Source organism: Kryptolebias marmoratus, linkage group LG2 (assembly GCF_001649575.2).
Source record: "Kryptolebias marmoratus isolate JLee-2015 linkage group LG2, ASM164957v2, whole genome shotgun sequence".
Taxonomy (NCBI): domain Eukaryota; kingdom Metazoa; phylum Chordata; class Actinopteri; order Cyprinodontiformes; family Rivulidae; genus Kryptolebias; species Kryptolebias marmoratus.
The window spans coordinates 24,605,544-24,623,683 of NC_051431.1; the positions used below are offsets into that span (position 1 = coordinate 24,605,544).

The window sequence follows — 18,140 nt, forward strand, 5'->3', positions numbered from 1 at the left end:
AAATAATGGACAACTGATGAACGAATGTTCAGGTTCACATTATGAACACATTTATAAATTAACAATAAACCGATTATTTACAAAACCTTCCACACGTAAATATGTATGAATTAATTATAAGCCCTTCTTTAAGAATTACAGATGAAGAGTCCATAAACGATCAATAAATAATTTATTGGTTACCATTACTTACAACCTTACAAGCACAAAAACATAATCACAATCAAGCTGCTTTAAAATAAACAGTCACTGATTTGTTTAAAATCAATAAACATGTATAAATAATTTACAATCATGGACGGGTGGATTTGGTGGGTCTCCTCACCTGCAGCTGAACAAGTTTAACCCTCCGTGTGTCGCAAAGCTTCTCATCCACCTACAGGAGCATCATGTTCCTCACCAATGACGAGTCACTGTGAGCGTCAGTCATTGACAGAACCTTCTGGAAGTTTTTAATTCTGTCTGAAGCAAAACTTTTCTTACATATAATTTTTTTAAAAATATAATCTTTGAATTAAAATGAATCTTTCCATTCAGTGTTACTATAAACAAACACTGCCATTTAACTGCTGCAAAATACAATGTTTTTCATCTGACAAACGTTTTGCAGGTAACATAAATAAAAAAGATTTTGTTGTCTTCAAAATTATAAATTTAACTGCATTCATCATAAAACAGACAAATAAATGACATTTTCGAAACCTCTTTGTTGGCTAAACAACATGCAGCGTCAATTAGACTGCAAACCTTCAAGTGATATATTATTATAATATATAATGTTCCACATCCTTTCATTGTTGAAATTTCAAGACAGAAGATCCCGTTTACGTTCACTGCCATGTTCTACTTTAGGAACTAGAGTCTGAGTACAAGAGATGTGGGGCTTTAATTCTCATCTATTCCCCGATGCCCATTCATGGTGTCAAATGACCTTTCTTTTGAGCATAGAATAATTATTTACAGCTAATTACAGCTACACCTATAGAAAAATGAATACAGTACCTATAAAAGTATTCACCCCCTTGGATGGTTTATGCTTTTATTGCTGTCATAAATCAATCATGGTCAAAATAAATTGGCCTTCTTTAAAAAAAAACCCAACAACAAACAATTAAAACTTTAAAACCATTTTTAAATGTCAAAGTGAGATCCAACTTCTACAGAGCAATACCAATTAAATAAAAATATGCAATGTAAAATAAGTGATTGCATAAAATTCTTAATTGACTGTCCTAATTAACCTCAGAGAAAAGATTATTGTAATATACAAGTCTTGGAATGGATAGACCTAAACATCCCCAGGAGTTCTGTTAAATCCATCATCAAGAGATGGAAGGAATATGGAACATCTGTAAATGTACCAAGAGCAGGCCGTCCTCACAAACTGAGTGACCGTGAAGAAGGAGAAAAAGTCAGAGAGACCACCAAGATGTGACTCTGAAGGAGCTTCAAGCTCCAGCAGGTGAGATGGAGAGACTGAGCTACAGCACAGTTTCATTTTCATTGTAGCCTCTATCTTTACAAGCCTTCTAGGACCAAGAGCCAAGAAGCACTTGACCATGGGGCCTTCCAAATAACTTTTGGCAAATTCTAGTCTAGATTTAATCTGAGTTTTCTTTAACAGTGTATTTTTCTTTGCCACTCTCCCATCTGGGCATTAGTTGTTGTAGCTCAGTCTCTCACATCTCACCTGTTGAATCTTGGAACTCCTTCAGAGTTATGTGGAATTCTGTTGTTTATTGAGCGTTAATAGCAGCAGCAACAAGCTGTAGCACTTCCGGTGCAGTCTTGGGAAATAAAACATTCCTTGTGTGACTTAAAACTGATGTGGATGTAAAGTTTAAAAATTAGCATTTGCATAAACTTATTTGAAATTTGAAAAATGAGTCTTTACAAGATGCAAAATCTGCTTTGGAAGTGGGTCTGCTCAAACCCACAACAGGTAAGATACTGATAGTTTCTAATATTTTCACAAAATCGCACAAAAGAGCAGATTTACATTGTACATATTGACCTATTAAAATTTGTATGTTACTATTTTTCATTTTAGTTTGAGTAAGCATTGCAATGGTTGTTTTTTGTATTATTTTAATTTGACACATTCCGAATGTAGACGATATGCACAGTATGTGAAGTGTTCACAAAATTGTCTAATTTGTGGAATGAGTGAGTTATTTTATCATGGTGGACTTTTGGCCTAAAACTAATGAAAGGTAAAGATAATTTCCCTCCTTTTCCCACAAGAAGCTTCGCCTTGTTCTCCGAGGTCAGACTGAAACAAAACCTGCGCTGCTTTACATGACAGAGCGGGGAAAAAGATGAGCGGACAAACAAGAGGAGGAAAAGTAAAAGTGTGGCCAATGTGGTCGAGGGGTGAGCGTGTGAAGGGACAAAGAAAAGAAAAGGAGAGGGGCGCTGAGGTCAGGACCTGGGTACCACAGAGAACAGCCATTTCCTGTTGACCTTCGTCTGAACTCTGGCCCCTGACCTCCTTCCTGCTCCAGGCCGAATGGGGGCAGGGAGAGGGTGTGGTGTTTAGTGTTTGTTGTTTGGTAGTGGATGGATGGAAAAAAAGTGGAATTGCGTTCTGAATGCTTGATGATGAAATGAGTGGAAGAGCGGTAAAGACATCTACCATCTACCGTGCAAAACCTGAAACGATTAAACATAAAAAGGCAGAGGAGGTTCAGAACCAGAAAAAGACTGAGTTTAGAGCATTTGAAGGTATCTGACTGGTTTTCACTCTGTGATAATCCAGCCTGTGTGACAGATCACTGCAGCTGCAGCCTGAGGCCTCCATCAGAGATAAAACACACAGCCACAGAGGGCGCAGTGACATGACTTATCACTGCACAAAAGGAGGAAGATCACACTATTTTTCAGGAAGAGGTCCCTTTGAAGTGAATGTTTAAATCTCAACATTTTCCAAGCAGCAGAGTAAATCAGGAGCACATCGGAAAGAAGTCTGTTTCTACAGCATTTCTATTAGTTCTTCTATAAAAGGCACTACGTTTCTTGTCCACACCTGCTATCTTTATAGTGCAGCTTATAAATCATAATTCCTAACAGACTGTAGATCCTCCCTGCAAATCTCACCCATCAAGCTGCTGGTCAGTTTTTAAGTGCCCGAGACGGAGAACAGATCTTAAATCGAAGTGGAGAGAGCCAGTTCAGAACCAGAAGATGTTTGAAATCATTAAAGGTTATTTGCTGAGCACGGGGCAAGCATTTTACAATCACCTGTCAGCGCTGTGCTTTTCTAAAAAAGATTCACACCCACATGCAGATCATTTAGGCTCCAACTCCTTCAGTGCAATAAGACAGGAACTAAATCGATGTTCACTGTAAAAGCTGATAAATCTGCCTTAGATCAAATCTCTCCACAAAATCCTGAGAGTCCAAACTCAACCAGTGTTAATAATCCACAATCCAAATAATCCAAATTAAAACGTTTACGTCTAATTCAGCTGGATGGATTTGAAGTTTTATTTTGAGTTTGTCAGCTAAACTATACAATTGCTTCTAAGACTAACTCTGTAAGAACCAAAGGAGGCTGGAAGAAAAGGCAAGAGGAAAAACTCTCCACATTTGGTGCAAGTTTTTTTTTTTTGCTTTCGTTTTTGTTTTCAGGAGTGGTAGAGGATATATTCTCAAAGAGTTTTCTTTCCTTCTCTTGTTGTTCTCAGGTTTTTGTTGCTTGACTACAAGGTTGTGCAAAGACGGGAACCTACAGAGATGCTGCAGAAAATGCTTTGTTTTTACTTTTCATTTTTAAGATGGTGGGTTATTGCTTTTACAGTACATCTTTTTTGATTTATTACATACTGTTTGACAAATTAGGCAAACATCACTTCTATGATTCAATTTTATACTAAACATTACGGCAGAATCTTGAATACCCTTTCTGTGCAGTTTGCAGTATTTTTGCACATATCTTTTTGTGGAGGATATACAGTTTAGCAACTGTTTTAATGACATTAGACAAAGCAAACACATGTGGCATGGAACAGTGTTCATTTTAAATACGTTATGTTGTTTAAAAGTGTTCAAGAACATCAATGAGCAGCAGGTGGACTCACGCCAAACGACAAGCAATTTCATATGCAGCAAAAATAGGTTTGGCTCAATGTGAGAAATGTTATCATTGCAGTGGGGCAGTAAAATAGTTATAATATTTAAAATAAAATATAGTCATTTACTAGATGGTCCATTTTTAATATCAATTAAATTAATCAAAAATATTTCAACCTAATGCATTACCCTTCAAAAACCTGATTAATGTAAACTCACTGACAAAAATTGTAAGTTCCCAGACAAAGTGGAGGAGATGAAATGAACCTGTGCATGGTGAAAGCTCATGTGACTGTGTTACAATGATTTTAATATCAAATCAAATGGAGAACAGAGTTGGCAGGTCGGCCCACAGCTGCTTTAACTCAAGACTCAGCAGATCAGCACTGGGATGGGGTGAAAGACCAAGCTGGCCTTACAGAAAAAACCTACAAGAACTTCACACAGTGAAACATGTTCAATTACCATAAGACACATGTAAAACATATGTGAAACAAATTTTTCTCGTGTGGATTTGGGGCAGAAGACTCCATAACTTCCCATGATTGTTAACTGAACATGTTAGCACATATTTCAGCATGATCTTGTGATCACAGGTGTCTTGTTGAATGATTGTACCAGGGTGATGCTTAACGTGTCTATGAGGCGTCCTTTGTGTCTGCTGACCTTCACTGACTGTTTTTAATGATTGTTGGACATTCGGGAAATGGCCTGATAAAACTATTGCTCCACCTGAGATGCCACCACCTAATGTTCTCTGGTTCCTGTTCTACATGTTCCTGCTTCTTTACAGTACACACATATCACTGATCTGCACATGGACCAATGCATCTTTCATTTTAAGTGCCTTTTTTCTGTCAGTCAGTGCATTTATTTTTCGTGGCAAAGAATGAATTTAATTTTTTTGTTTCACTCTCTGAGTCTGGAAATAGTTTTAAGTTTTGGTAGGTTAGTACCACAGTGCATGTTGCAGTAAATGCTGGGTATCTTAGCTGCTGGGAGCCATTTTTCATTTAATTTAACTGAGAATGCTTCAGTTGTAGCTGTGCTACTTGTTGGTGAAGTAGTTTTCATGATATTCCATTGAAATCCTCTTTCTTTTCTTTTCCCTTTAGATGTAGTCAGACAGCAAAGATAATGAGTGGCTAACTTGACCCACACATCCTCAGTTTGACTGTGTTGACATCAGATAAAAAAAATAAAAAAAATTTAAAAAAGGGAGAGAAACCAAATTCAAATCTGAATCATCTGTGGAGTAAGGCACAGCAGCACCCAAGATCACCAAACACACAAAGAGAAGACAAGTGACAAGTCTTACAAAAAACATTTTAATACTTTAACTGTTTCATCATCATCATCATCATCATCATTATCATCATTCAGAAATATTTCAGCGGTCCGAGTAGAGTAGAGGGGGAGCCGAATGTTTAGAGTCCTTTGGCTGCAGCTCCCCTCTCACCCGGCTGTGACACTCAACAATGTACTAGAAATGCTCAGAGAAGTCTGTAAGTGTATGTGTGTGTGTGTGTGTGTGTGTGCAGGAAAGGCGTCTTCAGGAGGTCGGTGGTACGACGGCGAGGCAGAGTGGAAGTCATTCAGAGCGTTTTGCTTCATGCTGAGGAAGAGCACTAACGTTTCAACAAGCTTACTTGAAGCTGCATCTGCCTGGAGTGGCACACATAAATATAAAAATAGAAAACAAACAAACAAACAAAAAAGGCTTTAAATAAAGTTTGTGTGAACGGTTATGCATGTGTGTGAACGTGTGTGTTTCTGCAGGAAGACCAAGAGCGGTTCACAGGATCAAGTCCCATTCAGTAACATCCGTGTGTGCTGAGGAATAAAATATCTGTGGATTTATCTGTCATCCTGTCATCCTGCGCTTCGTCAGGCATGATGGGAAATGTTGTTTAAAGCATGTGTCTCGCCCACAGAACACAGTGGAGACATATAAAGAGGAGGAAGCACTTCTACTTAGAGAGAGGTATGGCTTACACCTGTGGGTCCAGACTGAAGTGTGTGAAGGCAAATGTTTATGTCTGTGTGTGTGTGTGTGTGTGTGTCTTAGTAAGTAGAGCTACATCGAGGTCAGTGTCCATCAGTGGGGAATGTAAACTTTCTGAGCCATTTGTCTTTAAATAGTGTACCATATGAGTCATTACACAACCCCACACACAACCATGAGCACGCACACACACACTCTCATACAGTAAATTTTCCTCACACTCATTCACACCCCCACCCACCCCCCTCCACACAGCTAGTGGGCGTGTATGTCCAGTCCTTGGGTGAGGAGCGGCTCTGCGGGGTGTGCGTGTGGGGCCGGGTGAAGCAGCATGGCGGGGTGAGCGTGCGGGCCGGGGTACGAGTGGAGGGACGGTCCTGGGTGGGGAGGGTATCCAGGCTGGGACAGCAGAGTGCTGGGATAGTCCCCCTGCAGGGAGGACATTCCCTGAAGACCTGCTGGGGAGAAAAGCAACAGGAATGAGGAATCACTTTTATCACGTGGCTCCTGCGACGTGTAGATTTAAACCACTGGCTGTCTGTCTGCACAACGTCAGCATCAGCTGTGAGTCTTTGTTAAATCCGTGCTTTCACCTGATTAAATGACCTGCTGCACAGAGCTGAGACTTCACTGGTTTTGCCACATGTGTGTTATGCTCAAAAACACAAAATGAATCCACCTAAATAATAGTTTGAGACGAAGATATTCAGCAGACTAAAGGTTTTACTTTCTGTGTCTATTATTTTATGCAGAATTTCTACAAATAAGTGATCAACAATCTCTTAAAAGCTGCTGCATTTAGGAGATTTTTAAGTAATTTCATTAAATATACAGTTTTGTTCTTTTCTTTACATTGAAATTGCAGATTGCTTCCTTAAAACTTCATCATCATTAAGAGCATGCTGATTGGTTGACTAATCGTAGCATTGAATGAAAAAAAATAGGAGTTTATTAGTTATATGTTATATGTAATTCTTTGAAAAAATGTTATACTCTCACCTCACAGCCATATCATTTGTAGGTGTTATATTTTTGTCTTTAGCTAATCTGTGGCATGTAGCTCCAAGCCAAACCGGCTCCTACTGGGAACTAAAGTTGTAAAAATGTATTTTTAGTTAAGAAAATAAAAGTAAAAACAACGTCTTGGAACATTTAAGTCACTGCAGTTTCTCACAAACAGGAGTGAATAGTGCGCATGTCGGGGACTATTTTCAGCGGCAGCTAATCTCCCGGTCTGTGGTCTGGACAGTATTTTTAGTCATGATGGTGTTTTTATTTTCCTTTATTTGAGAGGGGGTCTGAGACGCAGGAAACGATAGTGTTTGTGTTTGTAAATATCACATGCGGCCGAAGCCGAAGGCAAAATGATAATGAGCAATGTCTGTGTGCGTGTGCTCATTTGTCTGTTGTGTTAGCAAAACATCTCATGAACCACAGGACAGACTTTAATAAAAACTCCCAGAAAGTAATCACTGAGTGAACATCTACGACTGATTCAGTGCATTTCAGGTTAGTGTGGTCTGGATCAGCAGACCTCCTGCTCTCAGGCTACTGTACCTGCTGTCCGAAGCCCGAGGTGGGCCTGCCCGTCGAGCCCGTAGCCCCCGAGAGCTGCTCCCTCTGGACTGTAGGGACCCCCCTGACCTGTGAGACCACACACAACTTCAACTACACACCCAAAAACACACTGCCATACAGTATGGAGCGAAAGTTTCTGGTTTTTCTTTGTGTGTCCTAAAGAACGGTGATGCCTGACCTGAGCGGTTTGACTGGTCAATCATCGGCTGAACTATTCTCCTCCTGGCGTTGATGAACCTACATGGGGTGGGTGGGAGCGAGGGACATAAAGAAAGTGTTCAGAGAGTAGCAGAGAGAGAGAGAGAGAGGCGGAAAAGGCCAAGCGTTAATGGAGAAAAAGCCTGAGCGGGAGACTATTAACCTTTTCCCTTTTACAACCACTTAACCCTTTCAAGGGGCAGAGTAAATCAACGTTAGGGCAGAGCGTGTATCGATCGGCCCCGTGATAATTGATTGATCTGCATTGATCCTGTAGCTCTGCGTGTGCTGCTGCAGAGTCGCAGATAAAGATGTGTAAGCGATAAAACGATCAAATCATCTGTTAAACATGAGGCACAGAAACAAGCTGTGACGTACCGAAAACCGCTCGTGAAGGAGTTATTCAGAAAGCAGCACGAAAGGTTTCCGTTTCTGTTCTTCAGGCTGACATGTGCTCCGAGAGTAAAACAGGAATTGGGCGGCAGTAAATAATCTGATTATTGGATATTGATTTGCAGTTCTGTTTTATGGAGCAACAGATTTTACTGCTGCAGCCTCAGAAAAAAAAAAGCCTGGCAGGACATTTTTCTCCCCACCATAAAATATGCTCCAATAAACTAGATTATAATCTTCTCTGAGACTCTTGTAAAAGTGTGATCCCTTTTTTAATTCACACTGAACGTGCACAGTAAAAAGCAGTTTATGAAGGTAGTAAAGTACGGACGGGGTGAATGTCAGCGACGGACGATCGCACCGATGTCTCATTGACACGGCTGCAGCCACGTTGTTCATTTAAAAGTTGATGCTTTACATTTAAGCAAGACAGTTTAATTGATTATTGATAATCCAGGGGGCTGAAATTAGTGTATTGACTTAAGGAGAGCACTGACCAGTTGTTGACCTGCAAGATGGTCAACCCTGTGTCCTGCGACAGCTGCTTCTTCTGCTCCTCTGACGGGTACGGGTGCTGGAAATATCCACAAAGATGAGAGGGGGGGTAAGAATGGGGTGGTAGCAATAAATAGAAAATTTCTGAATGTTAAAGAATGCTAATAAAGGTACTGCCCGAAATTCCAACATTCATCAACTTTCTTTTCTAAAGCCCAGCAGTAATTTGGGATTTAATTTTGTAATAGTCTAGGCGGACGAAATGTCTACGTTTTGTAGAAGAGAACTAAGGTCAAATATGTAAGCTGCTGCCAGTGTCATCATAGAAACCTACACCTGTGTCCGTCACTACCTGACAGCACTCCCAATAAGACAGGCAGACGTAACGCTGAGCAGAAATTAAGCCTCACACAAGCAGTCGCTGAGTGAAGATGGCTATCGGCTTAGTGAGAGACAAACGGGGTGAAAGAAAACAAAAATGTCCAAGTTTTGATGTATAAAATATACATGAAGTGTAAAGAGTGTAGAAAAGAGAAGTTTGTATGTTTGCAAAACTTTGCAAAGTTTTTAACAGCCCAAATGTTAGGGTGACCATCACACAAGTTAAACACTTTGTGGTAAAATGTCCAAAAATCATGAAACTTAAGCTTTGATTGTGTTAAAACCATTAAAGATACTAAAACGTTGGTTTGTTTTTGTGAAGTTCAGCTTTCTGTGACCCGTTCACACTTTGAATGATGTTTCTATTGTAAAAGACGTCTGCGCTTCAGAGCTCCAAAGAAAGCTCTGTTTGCTCACTGCTTTAACCAAAATGCTATTGTTGTCAGTTTTATTTTTTATTTTTTAATGAATTTCATCAATGTTGAAAAATGTACTGCTACTCTTGTGCTAAGTCATAGCACACAAGTCTCAATCAAGCTGCAAGTTTCTTTCAAAAACTGTGGGCGGCGTTGCACATTAAAAATCCTGACGAAAATGAAAGAATGGGCTGTTAAAGGCTGCTTGGATGCTTCAAGATCTGCAATAAGAAAGTTTAAGTTTGATCTGAAACCCTGACTAAAATATGCGTGTGAGCTCTGCAGACCCTCCATCTGAATTCCCATCTGATACTTAAAGCCTCACTAACCCCCCCCTCTCTGTTCGCCTTCCCCACACACACACACACACCACTGTAAGAACTGCAGCGGAGCAACATTTGACCTGCCTCATTTAGCTGCTAATTACTGATCTAACCACCTCACCAACAATTACACACTCCATTTCTATCACTTCCACAATTATTCATCAGCGAGCATATTCTCATAATCACTTAATCCTCCATTTTTTCATTTAATTTAATTGACCTCCATTTTACACTCGCTTCCCCTCTTTGTCTGCTCTTGTACTTGACGTTTTTCCCACACTAACTTCTCCTTATCTGTAACTTTTCTCTCAACCCTGAACACAGGCTGTCTTTGTTTGGGTCCACACCTGCAGGGTGAAATGGGCCTGATTCATTTATTGTACGGGTGATGTTTGACTTTGGTGAAGGAGGAAGCTCACTGTGAGGTGCTGGAAGAGCCACGCTCTCATGATGTTCGTGGCCACTTTAGGGAAGATGCCTCTCTTCTTGTTGTTCCTCCTGTCTCTGTCACACTCGTCCTCCTCGCCTGTGCTGGGGGAGGCTACTCCTCCATCAAGACCATCGCCTGCAGGAAGACACGGAGACGATGCATTCAAGTGAATGAACATAAAACTTCATATTTATTATTTAACACATCAGAAACTGATTGATCTGCTGTTTATTGGCGAATGAGTCAAAAGGTGAAATGCAGGCGATAATGTTTCAACACTTTTTGTCTGTTAGCAAAATATCTCAAGAACTACTGAATGGATTTCATACATCTGCAATTGATCCACTGTTGAAACCAACCCAATTCAAAATGGCCAACTGATTTAATAAAATGCAAACGTTGCTATAGTTTGGTCCATTCTACTGATATTGTGCTAAATTTTGATGTGAGTATTCCCCAAAAGGTACTCCAAAAGCTACTTATTGCATTAAATCTTTGCCATAAAGTTTTGCACTAACTGCTGGAGTCAAACTTTGTCAGATAGCAAAAATATTTAATGAAGCAGTTGGCGGATTTTAATTAAACTTTCAGAAAGTAATCCTTGGATATATATTTACAGCTCTTTAGTTTTTGGAGTCAATCTAATTTAGGTTGGCCGCCACAGCTAACTAACATTAGCCAACAGAAAACCGGTTTTAACTCAGACAATTTTATAAATACTGAGCTTAACGCTGATGTGGTAGTAGCTGAGAGTGTTTGTTAACATACACTCTGACCTTTAGTTATTTGAGAAAGGCTCAAATGGCTCAAAGTTATTCCCAAAACTGAGAAGAAAAAAAACTGCTATTTAAAGCTATTTTGTTTTTTGTTATATTGTTTTTGAATGAAAATAAAAAGAAGAGATGAGTTTCTTTAATTATTTATGCTGTAGACAAAGACAGACATGACTCTGGTAATTCAGAGGGATACCTTCTAATTACAGCAATAATATCTCTGTCTTGACCTTTTTTTAGTTCTGGGGTATAACACTGAACCTCGAGTTTCATCCGGCAGCAGCTCTGTTGCTGCTACTGAGTGATTTGGTGAATGAAAAACCCTTTTAAAACATCTCATGCAACCACAAAGGTTAAAAGTTGCCACATAAATGTAAACCAAACACTTTACAGGACTTAGCAGCTGTGTAAAACGTTTACAGCATGTGTGGTCGCACCGTCTTTCCCCTGTACAAGTCCTTCCTCTGCAGTGTAACACTATTTTTGACCCGAGCACATGTTTCCGCGTGTCCGTACCTGCGTCACTGCAGTTGTCGCCTGTGCCGTGTGAAGGCAGCCCACAGGTGCCTGGTGTTCCCAGAGGGGTGGTGGCACATTCATCCGGCTCGCGTAACCACGATGCATTCTGGAGGGGAGGGTGGAGAAAGAGACGTGGAATTACAGAGGATATCCCAAAACACGATTAGGTTTGTCTTGTCCAGAGACCGACCTGCTCTGACAGACTGGTGCAGGATCCACCAAAGTCCTCCATGTCGGACTTGGAGCCCCCCTCCCGCTCATCCAGGACCAGATCTGTCGGCATTTTCCCCTTCAGGCAGGTGATGTAGCGATGGCAAAAATTATCACACAGGTCGTGCACCTTCAGAAACAAAGTTACACTCGTCAGTCAGTGCCTTAAAGGGACATTTTAACCATTCTGGAATAGGGTTCTGTGTAAAAGATATGAATAATTAATACCTAACCTGGTGTAGCTGGCTTTTTGAACGTCCTCAGTTTGGAGATATAACACAGAGTTTAAATTTGACCAGATTGACAAGTTCATAATGACTCCAAATGAGCCATTAGCAAAGTGGATCACTGACATCTTATAACAGCTCTAAGCTCACATATTTAATAGCATTTCATGCAGGCCCTGTTTCATAAACATTTACTTTTAGTCAGTTTCACATTTGTTATTTACACTGAATTCAATGATTATTGCAAATAGCAGCAGCAGGTCGCTATAGCCCTTCCTCTGCAATCTGAGGTCACTTCATGCAGGAATATTACAATATTTCTGGAAAAAATAAAATAACTGTGTAATGTGAAATACAATGCAATATTAAGGTTTAAAAAAAAAACGTTTGCATGACTGCTACACATTTTTGGAGAATGGGTATTTTTCAAGATGGCATTTTGTTTGATCTATACCAAGTTTGGGCTAGCTGTTAGCATGTCAGTCCTGTTAGAGGTAAACTCTGTTTCTCCAAACTGAGGCCGTTCGAGGAGCTATCTACAACAGGTAAGATATCAATTGTTCATGACTGTTACACAAAGCCCCACAACAAATGGGCCAATATACCGTTTTGCCAACTCATAAAATAATAGTTTTATTGGGTTCTTGTCACTTGGTTGTGAAATTTTAACATTTGTTTTTGTTTTCTTTACATTTGCCAGTTTTTACTTTAACCAACTATGGAAATAACTCAGCAAAGAAAAGATATTTTAAAACAAACAAACCAAATGATTTTTTTAAAGATCCTGATCAGTTTTATCACATCTTAAAACTGGAAATATAAATATTTTTTCAAAGTGACTTAACATAAATATTTGTAAAAAAAAAAAAAAAATAAAAGTACAAAAATGGTAAATAAGTGACACAATTAAACTAGAAAGGCCTGAATAAAAACACATTGGGATCTCACCAACCTTCTCCAATTCCAGTAAATGAAAACGAAGAACCTGTATGGCCTGGATCATCTAAGGGAGATAAGATGATGAATAATTACACAGGTGTATCCCACAGTGCATTGTGGCAAAAGTAAAGGTTTGCATTTTAACACAGTGTTGTTTGGTGCGTCCTACCAAGTTATCCAGCTCAGGGTTGGAAGAAAAAATGGGTTTCTCTGAGCGAATCTGCAACACAAATTCATCTGTCAGAAACCCTCGAAGCGTCGCCATCATCTGACACCTGTTTTCTGATTGGTCCTTACGCTCGTCGCCCACCTGCTTTGCGAAAGCGGCGATGTCGTCGTTGAAGGACTCTGAGGAGCAGACGTCGCTGTGACTGGCCATGCCGGGGAGGTGGGAGGGGACGGACAGGGAGGAGGAGGGGTCTCGAGGGGAGCAGGTGGCCAGCTCGCACTTCTCAAACACTAAGGCCAGCAGTGGAAAGAGTGGGTGACTGCACACACACACACACACATAAACAGTTAACATACTGAACATAAACACAGTAACAGTTGGTACAGAGTACACCTGATACATTTACAGGATATGACACAGCGGAACATGAATCTACGAAGCAGACGGCTGTAAACACTCCTCGTGTATTTTCACATTCAGCACAAACACTAAATATAATCCGGGGACACACAGTTTGCTTTCCGCGCCACATCAATCACCCAAACGTACCCGTAGATTTGGTCTTTGTGGTGTTTGAGGGAGTCGGGGATGGCAGGGCCGTACTGCGGGGGAGGAAGCGCCCTGACATCGTCCCCGTACCCCCCCACCGACATGCCCTCCGACCCTGAGTACTGCACCAGCTCTTCATACTGAAACGCAATTAGGTGGAGAGACAGAAAACATGAGACACGTTGGACATCTGCGGCTGTCTGACATCAAATCTTACAGTGATTTTATTAGGAGCTGCTGTAGAGGGGGAGGTGGGGGTGGGCCTCCAGCTACACACCCTGCACTGGACCGACTCACGGTCACCTGATGGGGTTTTGTAATTTAGCAGTTTGTGTGACCGTGCTGCTGTGGAGGACTTGGAGCTGCCGTTTGATCAAAAATTAACTATTGTCGCTTCTGGTTTTTTGTTTTTTGTGTATGTGTGTGTGTGTGTGTGTGTGTGTGTGTGTGTGATTTTTTTAGACTTTCTTGATACATTTTTTTCCCACTTTAGCTGAAGAATGTGACGCTTTCCTCACTTTAAAGTGCAACAAAGCCTTTCAAAAGCAGCAGCAGATGCGTGCGTTGAAGTCTTTGGTTCCTGAAAAGTCTCCTGCGTTTGATGCTCTGAAGGAGCACAGAGGAAGAGACGAGATCTGTGGAGGGAGAACGCAGCCCGGAGCTGCAAACTTGGTCTCCTCCCTCCTAAACTCAGACTAGACAGGAGCCATGCTGAGACATCCCTCACCCTGCTGTGACAGCCTGCTCCCACACACACACACACACACACTGACACAATGAATCAGACACACATATGCTCACAGACAAATGTCTCACACAAACCCTCTTTTTTTTTAACAGAAAATACATTTCAGACTGAGGCTGCCCGTGTGTGTTTTGGAGCTGCTGCTTCAGTCTGTGAGGTCAGCAGATCTGGTTCTGTTTCTGCTGGATTAAAGAAAACCTCTGGACTCGGTCCCGGCGGGCCATGAGGATCACAGAGACAAGCAGCTCCTGCAGCGTGGCCTCGCCCGCACACCTTCCACTCCACTCCAAACCATGAAAGGTACGATGTGTTCAGGCTACAACAAGCTGCACCGAGCAGATTGTGGGGATTTACAACAAAAAATGTCACACAGCTACTTTATTTTTTGTCCTTTTTGGTTACATTACATCAGTTCATCTAGATTTAAAGTGAAAACCCAACATGGCTCTCAAGCAGCAACAAATACGTCCAGTTTTTGTTCATTTCTGGTGTTTCTGTGGACAGCAAAGCTATTTAAACTGTATAAAGCGAGGTAAACTATTTTTTATATTTTTCATTCAAAATACTCCCTTCCTTGTGTGTTCACTCCTCTTCAGGAGGACCCCACTTTGGGAACTGCTGTCCTCCTAAATGGCTGATCAAATTGTTGTGTTTCAGAGTCCCATATGGCCCCAGAGAGCACCTGCTCTGAGGCCCCGTCCCGGGACACCTTCTAGTTTTTATGGAGGCCGGGCCGGCTATTAAAACAATCACCGCTATCAGATGGCACGTCTCGTTTTACGCACGGCCCCTGACCGGGTTTCTGTGCGTCAAAGCGGATCAAAGCGCGCGACTTCACTTGCCGAAATTCCCCAATCCCCCCCCCGTTTGTTTTTTTTTTAAAGTCATGAATCTGACAAACAGGCTTCAGATGGCAGAATTGAGGGGTTTTTGTGTGTTTTTTTTAACAAGTTTAAACTTTGTTCATCCAACCGGAAAGGTGTCACAAGCAGAAATAAGTTGGATCGGGCTGCGGTTTGACGCAGGGGCCTGGTCCTGGATCTGAGTCAAACAGAAAATAAAAAGGACGACTGGAAAAAAAAAAAAACAGTCTTTTTGCTCTGTTTAATGTCTGGAGTTTACTGGAGGTGGAGCTGATTTAACAAGACTTTCTAACAGAGACTGTTGAACTTTACAATCTAAATTGTGTTGTTTTATAAACAAATATTTCTCCCTCCTGTTAAAGTTAAAAACCACAGAAACTTTTTTGTTATATTTCAGGGTATTATGAAAAATTAAAACTATATAATTTTTAACAGTTTGAGGTAAAAACATTACATAAAGAATTTATTCAAATTCACACTAAAATTAACAACTTTTATGTCCTTTCATTAGAACCAAAAGATTAAAAACCACCACATCAAACTACCAAACATATATTCAAATGTAGCTGGACACTTGGAAACATTTTCAATGAAATCCTCTCCTTTTCTCTGAATGAACAGACCTAAATTATTCAACCAGTGTTCGAATAACAAATCACATGTCTCCTGAGTGTCTAAACAACCAAACCTTTTGATTCTGAATCAGTCATTCACATCCAGATGACAGGAACAGCGTTACACTAACCTATAACTGTAAGATCACCTCTTCATTCAGAATATCCACCTGATTATTCTCCAGGTCTCTATAGGTGTGGAAAATTCAGTTTTTCTGTTACCGTGTGATGATTCTGGGCGTCCTCTCTGCTGTGATTTTCTGTCTGCACATCCCTAATTGCTCTCTTCTTAAAGGGAAGAGGGTTCAGTCTGCCTGCTGCCCATCAGCCTCTTCCTCCTCCTCCTCCTCTTCGCCACCAAGCCTCTGGTTCACTGTAGCAAAAACACTGACCTACTTACCAAGTTGGAGAGCTGCATCCCCCCTGCCTCTTGACTCTCTAGCCCTTAACTGGCATCAACCCTCACCTCCCAGAGTCTGTTATCTTAGGGAGAGGATGGACATTTGTGTCATTCTGCAGGTCATCCATGCTCAGAACTGGACTACATCTCAACTTATGCATGAATGAAAAGGGAGACTTATAAGTTGCTGTCCATTGCTCCATTAGGAAACTTCAAAATGTCCAAACAAACCTCAGAACATAAAGAAATAAAACTGCCCTGCGCTGTTTGCCCCCTGAACACGAAGTCCATCCCAGTAACATACTGGTCACTTACTGGGCCTTGTGTTTGTGTGGCAGCTGCAAACCGGGATCACACATGTGCTTCGTTCGTGTTTTACTGATTATACAACCGGTATAAGCAGGTGGTTGTGGATAACACTCAAAACAACAACAACAACAACAATAATAATAATAATAATCATAGCCTACCCTCTTCTCCATGCGACTCGCCAGCCAGGTCTACGCCGGAGATGATGATGCGCTGCTCGGCTACAGTCCTGCGATCCTGCCCTCCCTGCCTCTGCCTCCTCCGGGGCTCCTGGAAATGAGAGTGGATTCGTTTTTTTGTTTGTTTGTTTGTTTGTTTTTGTTTTCGTTTGAATGCGCATCAGTAATCAAGTTTTGAGCAACACGGAGACAGAAACAGCCCGCGAGGGATCAACAAAAAAAAAAAAAAAAAAAAAACAAGATGTGGTGACTTCCAACGGCTGCCACCGGGAGTCAGATGATGGCTGTTTTCTTTTTTTTCCTTTTTTTGCTGCTTTGCTAATGTCAAGGACTACATGCAAAAAGAAATGAAAAAAAAAAAAAAAAAAAAAAGAAAGAAAGAGAAAACACGAGCAGCGGAGAGGAGCTGCTCCCGTGTTTTGACTCCCCTGCGCGTCCGCCGCGTCTTATGTTACATTTTAATGATGCTTTTCTGCTCGGATGGGAATCCGTAAAGGGTGCCTCTGTCTGCCAGGCTTTTAATACTTCCCTGACGGGCTGGGGAGGGAGGAAACGCTTTAAGTAATAATAATCAGCATTAAGCGCTGCAGCCGGAGGAGGAAAAAACGTCCCACCGAGAAGATCCAGTCCCGTTCGGCTCGCGTCCGGCAGCGGCTTCCTGCAGCGCCTCGCCTCCGCCTGCTGCGCCTCTCGCTCCGGGTAGGGGCGTCGGGGATGCTCGGTGCTGTGGACGGAGGATCCCCCCACCCTCTCTCCTTCTCTCTCTCTCTCTCTCTCTCTCGCTTCTTCTTCTTCTTCTTCTCTGCCTTTTTGGCTCTCTGCGCTCGCTGTCCGCGCGCAGCGCACGGCGACAGGCAGGAAAATGTCACGGCCCGGGATGAGCGATGGTGTTTTCAGCCTCCAGAGAGGGGAGAAGAAGAAGGAGGAGGAGGAGGAGGAGGAGGAGAGGAAGATGGTGATGATGATGAGGAGGAGTGACTCTGGTGGTGGTGGCTAGGCGGGTTGCGGAGAGGTTTCTGGGGGTCAAAACGCGACGGGATCCCCCCCCTCCGCCTACACCCCACCCATCACTCCCTCCCTCCCTCCCTTCCATTCTGCCTCCTCCTCTTCCTCCTCCTCCTCCTCCTACTTATCACACACACAAAACACAGGCGAAGATCACTGCTCGACTGTTTTCTTTTCTTTTTAATCTCTCCCTTCGCCATCCGTCCTTCCTCCCCTCCCTGCAGCTGGGAGATATTCCTGTTTGGAGAGGGGAGAGTCCTAATAACTCACCCTCTGGAGCTCGTTGTTCTGGAGAACCTTTGAAAATTTGGACCGTCATAATCCTACATTTAGCTATTAAGAAAAA

General features: G+C 41.8%; 1 protein-coding gene across 2 annotated transcripts; it reads right to left on the bottom strand.

Annotated features, from left to right (window-relative positions):
• Window positions 1–5,383: 5,383 nt before the first annotated feature.
• meis3 (myeloid ecotropic viral integration site 3) lies at window positions 5,384–17,714 on the bottom strand. Of its 2 annotated transcripts, none has more exons than XM_017440236.3 (13): window positions 17,404–17,714; window positions 16,772–16,880; window positions 13,680–13,819; window positions 13,272–13,449; window positions 13,131–13,181; window positions 12,975–13,025; window positions 11,776–11,925; window positions 11,583–11,691; window positions 10,283–10,428; window positions 8,743–8,819; window positions 7,833–7,891; window positions 7,634–7,720; window positions 5,384–6,531 (listed from the first exon to the last, which is right to left on the bottom strand). In XM_017440236.3, the coding sequence occupies exons 2-13, from the start codon at window positions 16,781–16,783 to the stop codon at window positions 6,332–6,334; spliced, it is 1,260 nt and encodes a 419-aa protein (XP_017295725.1). In that variant the 5' UTR covers window positions 16,784–16,880; window positions 17,404–17,714; the 3' UTR covers window positions 5,384–6,331. The 2 variants fall into 2 exon arrangements, with proteins under 2 accessions (XP_017295725.1, XP_017295723.1); XM_017440234.3 differs by having other exon boundaries at window positions 5,384–6,534.
• Between the last annotated feature and the right edge of the window lie 426 nt (window positions 17,715–18,140).

What these genes read in the sequence shown, in the direction of transcription:
- meis3 (XM_017440234.3), bottom strand. An exon ending in CACAAAGACCAAATCTACGG is followed by an intron (nt 13,450 to 13,679) that starts GTACGTTTGGGT and finishes GTGTGTGTGCAG; the next exon opens with TCACCCACTCTTTCCACTGC. An exon ending in CCTCGGGCTTCGGACAGCAG is followed by an intron (nt 6,535 to 7,633) that starts GTACAGTAGCCT and finishes TTTTCTCCCCAG; the next exon opens with CAGGTCTTCAGGGAATGTCC.